The sequence below is a fragment of the Notamacropus eugenii genome, chromosome 3, assembly GCF_028372415.1.
Source record: "Notamacropus eugenii isolate mMacEug1 chromosome 3, mMacEug1.pri_v2, whole genome shotgun sequence".
In the NCBI taxonomy this organism is placed as follows: domain Eukaryota; kingdom Metazoa; phylum Chordata; class Mammalia; order Diprotodontia; family Macropodidae; genus Notamacropus; species Notamacropus eugenii.
In genome coordinates, this window is record NC_092874.1 from 52,225,308 (window position 1) to 52,239,463 (window position 14,156).

A 14,156-nucleotide genomic window follows, 5' to 3' on the forward strand; every position below is an offset into this window, starting at 1 on the left:
CAAAGTCTCCATTACTAGTAAATTGTGTCTTTATGCCGGGTTCGTCATCTGCTTCCTAAACTCATCCATTTCTTCTCTCTGTGCAGGTGGTCTGTAGTATACTAGAACGATAAAATCATGTGTTTCTCCTTCTACTGGTCCTCACCCAAATGTTCTCCACCACACTTTCCCTGTTCTGGTTCTTGGAATTCTTAATATAAATATATTTTTATTTTCTTTTTCAGGGAGGCAGGGAAAAAGAGAGAATGTTATATGAATCACATTTCTGTTACATGGCTCCCACTCCTTAATGATGTTCTTGAAACAAGAAACTATGATTTCTTAAAAAAACAATTTTATTGACTTCACATCACTTTGAATTCCCAATTCTTTGTATTACTAAAAGAAGTGTCTTGTGTGCTTGTACAATTGTAGGTTTAGGGCAGAAAAGGCCCATAGAGTTCATCACGATCAATACCCTTATCACCCAGAGAGGTGAAATCACCTGTCCACTGTTCCACCGACAGCGATTGGCAGAGCTGAGAATGGAGCCCAGGTTTTCTCATTCCAAACTTAGCCCTCTTTCCACTAGACCACTGTGTTCATAAAAGTATAATTTAGTATACAATGCTACCAAACCCCTTTTCCCTACTATGTTTTATTTGAATTAAGTACAATCAACAATAATTATACTACATTCACAGGTTTCCCATCACCAAGCTTCTGTGATACCTTTGAGATCATGACATTAGGACCTCCGGCTCATCTTCCTTGCTGCCATATCTAAACAGACATGAGACTAAGGGTTTTACTACCAATGACGTCAGCAGTAGTTTAAGTAGTATACTCCTCTATACTTCTGGGTGTCTCACCTATACATAAATGATTCCAAAAATCTCTATCTCCAGCCTGGTTCTCTCTCACTTTATTTGGTGTCATTGTCTCCGAAACTGGTTTTCTATATTTCCAATCCTTTACACATGCTATATACCCTGCCTTGCATCTTCTTTTCCACTTATACAAATTCCTACAGTTCCCCTAACACTCAGCGTACATCCCATCTCTCCAGGGTATCCTCTTCCTGCAATCCCAACCCTCTATGATCTCTCAACACCATTAATACTATATCACTTATTGTTTAGAATACTCAGTACTTTTCATATGCTACCTACAGTGAATTTCAGTGATGGATAAAACTCCAAAGACCATCTAGCCTAACCTTTACTTGAAACACAAATTCTGGCTACACTATTCCCAATGCACACCAATCAAGCATTTAATAGAACACTCATAGAAACCAGAAACCCACTACTTCATGAGGCACTAGTTCAATTTTGAGGCATCTCTACTAAGCAGTAAGCTTTTCCTTATACTGAACGAAAATCTAATTTCTTTAAACCTCTGACCAATGGTTCTAGTTTTATCCTCTAGATGTACATGGTAAAAAGAGAATCTCCACAATAATTCAACACAAGTACAAATACCCATCCACACATAATCCCACTAAGTCATCTATTCTTGAGGCTAAAATTCAAGATCCCAAATTGATCCTAAAATTCACAGCGCTATTGATCCACATGACATAATTTTGGGATCCTTCTAATATAACCTGAGCTTATCAGTCTCCTTTTCTAAAATACAGTACCTATGATGATTCTCCTGGAAAAGAAGTGGAAAGTAAATGACTGGGAAAAATTCTACTGATATAAAAAACTGAAAGACAAAATTTTTTTTTTAAATTAATGAAAGATGGTATCCAGAAATGGTTGTGCAATATTGTACAAGACATCTGACCAGGGAAGACTATGTGAAAATCATCCAAGAATGAATGATAGACCCAGAAATTCTCTTTCCTTCCAGCTACTTCCACTTGTGTTTTCCTCCCTCACTTAACCCTTCTTCTGCTCCACATGATGCTTGGAGAAAAAATCCAGCCACCCAACTCACTCACTGGAAAACAAGGATCAGTTTTGCTCACTGAAAAGACAATTCTTTCCCACTCCTTTGCTGAGTTAGGAATTGACAAGGGGTCAATTTCTTTTCTTCTTTTTTATTTTAAAAAAAGATTTTTGTTAGATGAAACAGCTCTCTGGAAGGGAAAAAGGATCAATGGGGTGGGAGGGGCAGGGTTTAGGAGATGTAAAAACAACAGATACTAAGAAAGAGATAAAGGAGACTCACTTCTTGATTCTCTAGTTAAGAACTAGGACTGAAATCTTAGAATTCCCCAAGCAGGCAGAAATTTGGCATGCCGTAATAGAGTCCAAGTTCAGGTGACATAACATAAACTTGTAGTGAACCCAAGACAGTAAGTAGAGGCAGAATCTGGGACTTGAAACACAGTGACTCACTAGGATATGCTAGTTTTAATTGGTGGTTTCTTCCTCTTACTTATCAATTCCTAGTTTTCTTTATGTCTAGCACCTATCACGGTGATTGTTCAAAGATCATAAGCTCTGGTATGTTTATCAATAAGCTGCCCCTGCCTCTTCTCAGGTTCCACACAGCCTCTTTGGGGCTCCTCCATACTCAAGCAAATTAAAAAAAAATAAATGAACGTTGAGTCAAAATGAGATCAGAGCAAGGCTCCCCACCAGTTAATCTTAATCTCTCCCTCTCCCTCTCCCTCTCCCCCTCTCCCCTCTCTCTCTCTCTGTCTCTCTCTCTGTCTCTCTCTCTGTCTCTCTCTGTCTCTCTCTCTCTCTCTCTCTCTCTCTGTCTCTCTCTCTCTCTCACACACACACACACACACACACACATACACACACACACACACACACACTTCCCTGCTACATTGCAATGACACCACCACCACTTCTAGATATTCAAAACCAACCCACTTGCAACCGCCAACATCCAGAAGTCTTTCTCTGTGCCTACATAAACAGGGATGGGCATATTCTCTTTATAATAAATTTCATATTAGAAAGCATTTTTTACTTTTAAATGATCAATTTTTATTTTCCCACAAGTCATTTACTCATAAAATTCTAAAACTCACTCATCATTATTTGTTGTTTTATAGTGTTTCTTTAAATGTCTAAACTCAGAGTGAATCACAAAGAGATTTAGGACAAAAGTCTACCTTCTCGGATTGCTGTGAAGGGAGTACCTTCTTCTTCCTGGAGTCGAATCACCTTTAGTGCCACGAGTTTCCCATTTACCCTGGAAGAAAGCAAAAAGTAAGAATGAAAACATGTTCCCACCACAGTCCCATTGTCTTCCCTCTGATGTCCTGTATTCTCTCACTAAAATGTCAGCGATTTGGTTATGCCGTTTGAAGAGACATTCTGGAGGGGCGAGTTTCCATATCATCAGTGTTTAAAATATTCACACTTGCACAATCCAAGAACTAATCTCAGCTTTCCTGAGTCACTCCATGTTTCTTTTTAGAATTAAACTTAAAGCTTAAAGAAATCACAGTGTTGGGAAAACATAATATATTGTAGCTGTGCAAACTTTGATCATTTGATTATAGATTAATTCAAACCAATAGCTCCAAAAATAATTCTCCTTTCCAGTAGCTATTTCTCTCTTCCCTCACTTGTGCTCCAACCACTCTCTAAATATAAACACTCCCACCCTCATTCAATTCAATTCAATAAATATCTTTCAATGACCTAAAGTGTAAGTCCCTAGGCTAGGATTATAAAAATAAACAACAACAGACAATAATTTTATACCAGCATGGACTCAAATTTTCTAAGTAGTTTAGATTTTCTTAAGTTTCCCAATACTGATGGAATACTGTGGTTCTCAGGTGCAAGAGAAAACTTAATATGCTACAGAATCATGAAATTATAGTTACCAACTTTTAATGTGGGACTTTAACAGATACTTTATTCAATCTGCCCTAAAAGGGATTTTCTACCAAACACAGCTGACAAGGGGTCATATGACCTCTCCATAAAGACATTCAGTGGGTGAGAAAAAAACAACTATGTTCTGTCTGAGGCAGCTCATTCCACTTTTGCTGTTGTTAGGTTGTTTTTCAGTTGTGTCTAACTCTTGGTGACCTCATCCGAGGTTTTCTTGGCAAAGATACTGGAATGGTTTACCATTTCCTTCTCCAGCTCATTTTACAGATGAAATTGAGGCAAACAGGGTGAAGTCAGTTGCCCAGGGTCATTGAGTTAGTGAGTGTCTGAGGCCAGATTTGAACTCAGGAAAACGAATCTTCGTGACTCCAGGCCCAGCACTCTCTGCACTAAACTACCTACCTGACCCTCATTGTATTTTTGTACTGCTCTAATTATTAAGGTGTTTTTTTTTTTTAACAGTAAATCAACATTTGCCTCTGCAACTTCAAACCACTGCTCCTGGTTCTGCCCTCTAAGGTCATCAAGAATATGTCTAATGCTTCTTCCTCATGTTTAGCATTTTAAAGAATTTCTATTCTCTAGGCTAAACCTCCCCAGGTCCTCCAATTGATCCTTAAATAACATGAACCCAAATCCTTCACCATCCTGGCTACCCTGCTTTGGACTCCCTCCAGCCCTTCTTAAACTATGGCACATAGAATGGATCACAATATTCCAGACAGCATTAGACCAAGGCAAAGCACAGACATCTCTTTATTCCCAGGACTGATGCTTCTCCCAATATCACACCAAGTTTCTGACACTCATCTCCTCTTGTAGAACCACTTGCAGTTCATTGAAATCCCTCAAATCTCTTTTCAGAACTATTGTCTGCACCTTCCTCATTTTGTGCTTGTGAAGCTGAGTTTTCTTGAATCAGACTCTAAAACTTTTACTTTATTTCTATTCAGTTTCATCTTCTTAAGAGTCATCCCAAAGCTCTAGTCTATAGAGATATTTTTGGATCTTGACTTGTCATCCAGAGTGTGAGCTATTCCTCTGAGTTTTGTGTCATCTGAAAATTTTATCAACACAACATCTATGCCTTTATCCAAGCTGCTGGCAAAATGTGAACCAGTATATGGCCAAGTACAGATTCCCTGGGACACATCGCTGGGGCTGTCATGCCAAACTATCTTTAATGAATATACCAGTCATTTGACCAATTCCAAATCCACCAGACTGTTCCTCTCTCTGTATTTTCCACAAAATAATATGATATCCTTTACTTAATTCTTAGCTACAATGTAAGCAAACCATCTGTAGCGTTCCCCTGATTCAACAGTTTAGTAACCTAGTCAAAATGAGAAGGGGCAAAACCTGGCCATGGTAAAACCATGAAATGAACAGGTTCTTGGTAATCATCATTCTCTGTGCTACATATTCATTAATGATTTGTTTAATGATCTGCTCTAGAAAGGTCCAAGGAATGAAAGTCAAGTTCACTGACTCATATAGTTTAGAAACTCATTCTTCTCTCTCTGTCTCTGTCTCTGTCTATCTTTCTCCTTCTCTTCCTCCCTAACCCCTGCCCCCACATTCATATAATCTAGCTGAAACATAAAAATGATCTCTCCCTTTTTGGGGGGTGGGGTTGAGGGTAGTGACTAAGCAGCATTAAGAAGCTACTTTAAGCATTGTTTCAAGGCCAGGACTACAGTGTAAGATCCTTAGGAATAATAGGAAGTGCTTGTAAGGAGGTTACATGAACTTTAAGGTGAGATGCAGAGCATTCCTCTGCTAATCTCTTTTCTCAGCCTATTTAAGCTTACTATCCTGGATCTCAGGAGAAATAAAATAAAGCTAAGAACTGCCTGGATTCTCTCACTAATTTCTTGCCCCTCCCTCTAATCTCATCATTTCCCTGACACAGCCCCTCATAAAAAGAGATAAATATACACATAAATATACATAAGTATCTATTTGCAACTGTTTCCCTAGGAGGATAATGTCCTTCCTTTTGCCTCTACATTCAACCTCACCTCTTGCTTTATTTCAGGAGTATGCCTACTGTCTCTGAAGTGTCTGCATTTAAACAAGGCAGCCAACCTGGGAAAGGAGGTTGAAGTCCACAGCTGTTTCATTAATGCATCAGAATACAATATAAATCGAATATTGAGGAATATAAGGTTAATAATGCTCTAACTCAAGGTTAAAATGTGTCTTAGAGATATCCCTCCTGATATCCAGAACACCTACAGTAAGTAGCACATGCTTCACACACCCCTAGAGTTCATCTTTAAATAGCCAGTGATAGTTTACAAAGCACTTTCCTCATAATAACTCTGAACCCTGAATAACCATAACAACCCGGAAGTTGGTATGGATTAACAGTGATGAGGAAAATAGACATCTCCTCCTTGGAGGAGATCATGCTATGCAAATTTATCACAACAAATTTATCCAAAGGGCAGGTAGGTGAGCACAAGAACCCTGAGTCTGAGAACACACACACACACACACACACACACACACACACACACACACACACACACACACACACACACACACACACCCAGACCACCTGTCCTGATTCCAGTATAGGCCTCTCCATCATCATACAGAGAAGCAACTCCTATGGAGAAGAGGCCAGCCACCCCACCAACTGTCAACCGACTGCTACTCACAAGGTAGGCAAGCCTGCTCCAGCTTGTACCAGGAGAGTCAAATCATCACCATTCCCATGATAACATCCCTTCAGATCCTGGTGGAGACAGCTTATGACTCCAAACCCAAGAACCTTGGGAAGAAACCAAAGCTAGTGAAGACACATGAAAGAATATTCTTGTCACTGAAGTCCTTGGCACTGTCAAATCATTCAATATCAGAAACTTGACATGATTTCATCAGTGGAAAATGGCATTAAAGAAAAGGCATTACCATGTGCTTTGCTGCTGCGCCCTAAGGGCCACTGGACCTTTCCAGCTTTGATACTGTCAACATATGTTGTCAACATTCTAATGTGAGTTTATTAAAAGAAGGAACTGTCTTACTTTTCTACTTGAATCCTCATCACTTAGCAAAGTGCTTGGTACCTAGTAAACTCTTAATAAATGCTTTATCAATTCATTCATCACCCAATTCAGATCTTGATGACCCCCAGAAAATTGTCTCTTGTTCTTCAGTGAGTTCCTTGCCTAGATCACAGTGTCTGTCCACACCAACCCCTACTCACATACTAGAGGAAATCAATACACACACACACACACACACACACACACACACACACACATTCTTCAAATATTCTAACTTCTCATTTCATCATATTTAATTCCCAAGTTTTATTCCCCCATTCTAATTCAGCCATAGAGATGGCCATATCCTTGAGCTTGCTGTTACCTACAAATGTTCCATAAGCACAAATTCTAAAATTCCTTTATTTGTTTTTTCCATTTGAGCCTCATGTGTTGGCTCATCTTCCCTCAAGGAGCAAATAAGTTACCACTGACTGCAGCCAGGATTCTTCAGTAATCTGATCACATACCACTTCATCATCAGCTAACACCCACAGTCCAACTGCTTCATTGGGCTGCTATTAATGACTGTATTGATTATAAAAATGCTCTCTTAACCTAAGAACCATTGTGACTTTCTCTCTTCTTAATTAGTTTTTCTCTGGGTGAATAGGTACTCATTGACTACTGAACTCCTGAGCACTTTTAAGTATTACCTACTGTCATATAATAATATGTAAAAATTCTAAGATCTGAGATTTGTGGAGCAGAGGAAAGGCTTAAAAGCAAGAGTATCTTATACTGCCAAACTGAATATGAGACTACAGGGAAAAAACAGATCTTTAAGGTAATAGACAAACTTTCAAGCATTTCTTTTGTCATGAGTTGAGTAGGAACTTTGAAATATAAATGCAAGAATCAAGAGGAGCCTAGAAAGAATAAATTTATTTGAGCAATCAGAAGCTGTATTATGATGTAGTGCTAACATTCTAATGGGGGAGAAGAAACAATTGTCCCTTCAACAAGTGAATATCTTCAAAAGGAACTAAGGGAGTCCAATAATAAAAACAGAGGCCCTGGTGAAGTAAATTTGTTCTATTCTGAGAGTTTTAAGAGGAGAAACAGAAGGAATGGTAAAAAGGAAGAATACATTCTCATCATGGGGTTCCCCAAGAAGAAATCACATACGGGAAAGGATGGAACAAATAGTCATAAGTTAACCTCATCTTCATCAGAAAAGGCAAAAGAGGGGTGGACACTAAGTACATGCAAATAATTTGGTGTAGAAATACCCCAAACTAAAGGGGAAACAAGCAGGAATGGCGGAGGGGTTAAAAGGGAAAAATAACATCAGGGAGAGTATGTTTATTATTAACACTCCTTAGCACTTTATAGACTTTTCAAATAACAAAACAAATAACTGTTTTAGAATATTTTTAGAATATTGTTCTACCTATAAGGATTGAATGAATGTGTCAAATGACATGACTTGGTCCTTGAAGGAATTCTTAAATTTCTGTCCTAGTTTCTAATTTGGTTAGTGAGTTTCTTGTGCATCCACACTGGTCTCTTCTGACAAATCCTATTTCTTCTTCCTTTCTCTCCTACCCATCGTGGGTTAATTTCCTTTGAAGCATTTTAATCCATGGGATCCTATCTATGTTTCCTCTCAACTCTTCAAAATCTGCTCTGCCAAAAGTGGTGGGGCACATCAGACTATGCCCAGATTTCCATCTCTCCTCTATTAGAAATTCTAGGATAGAGAGATCACTTCCCCACAGAGTTACCACCATTTTCATCTCTGACAACCAGTTCCTCTCTGTTAGAAAGAATCAGATCCAGAATAGCATTTTCCCCCATTGGTACATCTGACTTTTGAAAGATAAAATTATCACTAAAGCATGTCAAGAAGTCATTAGCTGTTCTGTTTTTTGGCAGAGAAAGAGTTCTAGAAGATGTCTGCGTAACTCAAATCCCCCACCATTTCTGGGTCAAACTTCTAAGGTTATATAGTCAAAAATCTGTCATTTTACAAAAAAGGAAATTAAGGTCCCAAAACATTAACTGAATTAACTTAGTAACAAACCTACAACTAGAAACACCTAAAATTAATGGTTATATAGTGCTTTTAGGTTTGCAAAGTACTTATTCACAACAAAACTTTTAAAAAATAAAATCACTAGAGAAAATGAGCTAGAGGATATAAGTATTATTATCTACAGTTTAAAGAAGAGGAAACTGTTCAGAGAGTTTAAGTGACTACCCCAGGGTTATACAGCAGTTAGGATTTGGGCATCAAACAATGGTCTCCTGATGACAAGTCTAGAGCTGTCTCCACTGCACCACACCACCATTCACAAATCACATCAGTTTAAAAAAAGAGTTTGTAGCCAAATGTTGAAGACTGAAATCTTAGTCTTCCAGCAAAAGCCCTGTTAATTAAATCAGATATTAATGAATTGAAATCCATTGGAGTTGAACTGCTTTTGTGGAAGGAAAATGTTAAAATGGGAAAGAATGGAATGAATGCTCCAACTTTTTCTCAAAGAGCATCCTATTCAAAGACTAGAAATAGCTTTGAGATAAATTACAAGTTTGAGAACCTTTACCCCTTTAGATGAAATTGTTCTCTCTCAAGTAGATCAATTTATGGTAGGAGTCACAAGAGACAGCCAAAAGAAAGCTCGGCGACAACTAAATTGAGATCTCATGGTGACAGAGGATTTCAAATTCACCTGGCACACATCCTTCCTTTAACACTCAGATCAGATGTCAGTGAACGGAAAGGGTTCGGTTGTGGGGGGCGGTGGCTAGAGAGCTAGACCTGGCCAGTTCAGTTTCACCTGGACTCTTACTAGCTAGGTGACCTGGTCATTTAGCCTGTGTGCCTCAGTTTCTTCATCTGTAAAATGAGCACAATAATACCATCTGCCTCCCAGAGTTGTTGTGAGAATTAAATGAGATGATATTTGCAAAATACTTTGCAAATTTTAAAACGCTGAATACTATTGTTTTTCATAAATAAATAAAATAGTAAATAATATATAAACATAACAGTAAATATTATAAAGACTAAATATTTGATATATATTTATGTTTGCAAAGTGTTTTTCCATAATAAAACTTTTAAAATATATATTATATATTAGTACATATAAACTATATATGCAGATGTATAGACATGTATAATCATATACATGCATGCAGTAAATATACACGTCATATAATGATGTGTATACATATATCTATAAAACAGGCAACATATGCATATATTATAAACTGTAATTTACACATTGTATATTACATATATTGTCTATATGCCATGTGTTTATATGTATATATTGTATATTTCAGAATTAATGTGTCTGTTATGTTATATACACATTTATATGGGTGACACATACTGTGTGTTTATGTGTTTTATATATATAAAATGTTTTCTTGTGTTCTCCTAACCCAGGCATCACCACAATTTAAGTGGCAAGTGAGAGAGGAAGGGAGAGGAAGATGGAGAGAGAGGGAGGAGAGAGAGAGAGAAAAAGAGAGAGAGAAAGGGAATGAGAGGGAAAGAGACAGAAGAGAGGGAGGGAGGGAAGGAAAAAGGGAGAAGGAGGGGGAGAAGGAGAAAGTTACCAGTACCTATATTCTATACATTCATACTGCCCCAAAGGATAACAGAGGGCTAGGCAGAGCAAGAGTAAGATGTTGTATTTAAAATAATGTAAAAAATAAAAATACAATGATAATGATCATAATGGAAGGCAGTGTTGCATAGGGGACAGAAAACTGATTTCAGAGACAGGAAACTTTGGGACCCAGGACAAGTCACTTAATGTTTCAGTGTCTTGGACAACCTTCTAAAAGTCTGAGATGGTAGTAGACATTTCTCACTGGGAGCTCCCTCCGCTGATCATCTCCAAATGATGGGATCAAAGATTTTCAGCTAGAAAGAGCCTTTGTGGCCACTGAGTCTAATCCAGCATCTTACAGATGAGGAAACTGAGGCACAGAAAACAGATTAAGTGACTTATCAGTCATATAGCCAGTGCCTAAAAACAGGATTTGAACCCATCTTCTTCAGTTCTTCCATAAAATAAAAATAACTGATGTTTATAAAATGTTTGATGATTTGAAAGGAATTTTATATATATTGTCTCAGTTGAGCGAGCATTCCTACTACTCCATGAGGTAAACAGTTCAGGTATTATCACCACCTCTATTTTACAGATGATGAAATGGTGGCTCTGAGGCCATGTGACCTCTGCTCATTTTCCCAAACTGCTACCAGCAGAGGCAAATATTGTAAACAGGATGTCTCGACTTCAGGTTCAGCATTCAACTACAACAAAACTGCATATGTCTACATTCGAAAAAATTTCTAGGAAAAGCAGATATTCTCAAGTCCTCCATTCCCAACTGGAAACTTTCTTTAGTAGAGGCATTAAAAGATGGAGGGTCTATTAGAGGCAGGTTCTGATGCAAAACCAACAGAGGAATTGTTCGGTTGTGCTCAATTCTTTGTGACCCCATTTGGGGTTTTCTTGGCAGAGATACTTGAGTGGTTTTGCCATTCTTTCTCCACCTCATTTTACAGGCAAAGAGGGAGAAGTGAATTGCCCAGGGTCACACTGCTGGCAAGTGTCTGATGTCAGATATGAACTCAGGTCTTCCTGACTCCAAGGCCTGGCATTCTATCCAGTGTGGGGCAGTTAGGGGGTGAACAAATGGACAAACTAAAAGAGAATTCTTTTTGGATAAACCTTTGTGTCTTCCAATACACATACTGAAGAGTCAACAGTTACTAAGTACTTCCTATGTGCCAGACACAGTGCTGGAATACAAATACAAATACCAGTAGAAAAATAATCCATTTACAGATTTTTTTAATGGATCAATCAGTTATGCTGGTTTTTTCTCTCTTTTTTTGACTTCTTTCTTTTACTTTAAAAAATACTAGGATTGCTCTCTGGAAGAGGTAGAAATTAGGATGATGTAAAAAAAATTTTTTTTAAGAGATGATCCTAGAATTTGAAAAGCTTATACTCAAAATTGATTATCCTCATGATTCAGAAACTCTCAAAGCAAATCTTATAATTATTGTCTCTTTTTTCTTTGCATAAAATTCATATAATAACAATACAATAAAACGGATGTAATATTACTCAAATCAGATGAATTTGGGGGGGAGCAAGGGGGAAGCATCCATATGCAAACAACTAAAAGAAATAATGTCCAAAGGATATAAAGGAAATTAGGTAGCATACCTGAAAGAAATTTAATATACTCTGGAAAATTTAATATAGTTTGCTTCACTTGTCCCTTGTTATGAGATCTCAGGAGAATGTGGCAGGTAGGGTAACACTAAGAAGCAGGCAGAAATAAGGCTTTTTGTCATCCACCTCCTGGTAAGAGGAGTAATAAAAGGTAATAGGAAGTTAGGAAGGGACAGCATTGGTTCAAATGGAGTGAAGAATAGCAAACTGTATGCACCAGACACGAGAGTCCAAAGACTATTTTTTGAAGAATATTTGAAAGACTTTACTGATAACACTGCCCTTTTAATAATTTCCACTCAAGACACCTAGTTAAAAGAGTAATTTTATATTTTTATATATTTACATATATAGTTATATCTATTTCACATACTCTGTGTATATGTCTGTGTGTACATATGCACACATGAACCTGTACATATATGCACACACATATATATGTATACATATATATACACACGTACACGCAATTTGCAGCTGAAGTGGTGGGTAGCCCCATTAGGCTGAGCTTCTCAAGAGGAAGAACTGTCTTCTGTTTCTGTGCTTAGCATGGTGCATCACAGACAGTGAGCAAACGCTTCCTCCATCATTCACTTACCTACTGAATTACAAGTATATATTTCTGTCAGAACGGATAGGGTTAAGCAAAGCTTTACAGGTTTACCACTTACATTGTTTTGCTTTGTTTTAGCTTATTTAGAGTAACAGGGGAAGGCAGTCCCATTCTATTTAACCTGCTTCAATCTGGGAAGATAAATTAAACTTCAGCATAATTCTGTCTAACATTGCCTCCTACCCTAATCTTGATCAGACTTTCATAAAAGAAAAATGTCCAGATCTATTGCCAAGACTTGTAAATTAAATCCTTTCTTAATGAAACTCAAGGATTAATACAAAGCTCTTGTAATGTCTGTTTATTAGGGTGTGATTAGCAATGATAATGTGTAACAAAGAGCAGCAACATAAAGAAACGGAGATGATACCTTGAGACAACATCCCAAAGTGGAATTGGCTGCTGCAACCTAACAAAGTCATTCATGATGGTCAGTTTGTATTGTATGAGTAAGTTACAATGAATGTGGTAGAATGGAAATGGAAATGAAAGGGGGAAATATTGCATTATTGAATGAAAAATGTCCCTACACGTAGATATACAACTAATTATTACTGACCAACTGACTATCTGGGTGGCCTTCAACAGGTCAATTAAACTCTTCAAGCCTCAATTCTTCACATGTAAGATGGAAGGAGTTGTATGTGAAGGACCCCAAGGCCCCACTAGCTCTAAATCTGTGGTCCTATGAACTCACTTGATCTCAGAATCCTAGAGTTGGAAAAAGACCTCAAAGGCCATTTAGTTCAGCACAGTAAGAATATGAATCCACACTCTCATACTCTGGAACTCTATCCACTGTGCCACCTCCCTACCCTAGTAATCTACAACATATTTACCCAAATAGCAATAAAGTTGTTTTACTAGGTGGCACAGCAGATAGAAAATGGGACCTGGAGTTAGGACATTCTGAGTTCAAATCCACCTTCAAACACTAACTGGCTATGTGATTCTGGGCAAGTAATAATGCCTGTTTGCCTCAGTTGCTTCATCTGTAAGATGGGGATAATAATAATAGCACCTACCTCCTAAAACTATGAAGATAAAATGAGGTATTTGTTAAAAGAACTTCATAAATTTTAGAGTACTCTACATATGCTAGGTATTACTATTTCATTATTAATGTTATTTTACTATTCACAGCTATTTCAAATGCAACTCAAACATCTATTTAAAATTTATGAAAATAAAAAAATTATGTAATTTATATAAATTATATAAAACTATTTACACAAAATTATATAACATATAAAATTTATAAAGATCTATCTATATTTGAAATCTACTGATTTTTTTTTTACCATAACCTTGAGAAAATATGAAGGAATGGTTACCAGTGTTGAAAAACACATACAGCACCCCTAATAGAGCCCTGAGATGTAGTGACTGAGGGAGCACCAAAGGTCTCCCCAAAAAGGCTGATTTAGGTCAATTAATTTTACTTTCTCTCCCACTAAACCTTGTTCCAGGTCTGATG

At 37.5% G+C, this 14,156-nt stretch overlaps 1 protein-coding gene across 3 annotated transcripts in view; it reads right to left on the reverse strand.

Moving 5' to 3' along the window:
* Positions 1-14,156, reverse strand: part of CDK14 (cyclin dependent kinase 14) — a 678,242-nt gene that overhangs the window by 422,417 nt on the left and 241,669 nt on the right. For all 3 annotated transcript variants that reach the window (XM_072651519.1, XM_072651521.1, XM_072651520.1), the window contains one exon: positions 3,065-3,144. In XM_072651519.1, coding sequence (XP_072507620.1) covers positions 3,065-3,144 — 80 coding nt within the window. The remainder of the gene's footprint in view (positions 1-3,064; positions 3,145-14,156) is intronic.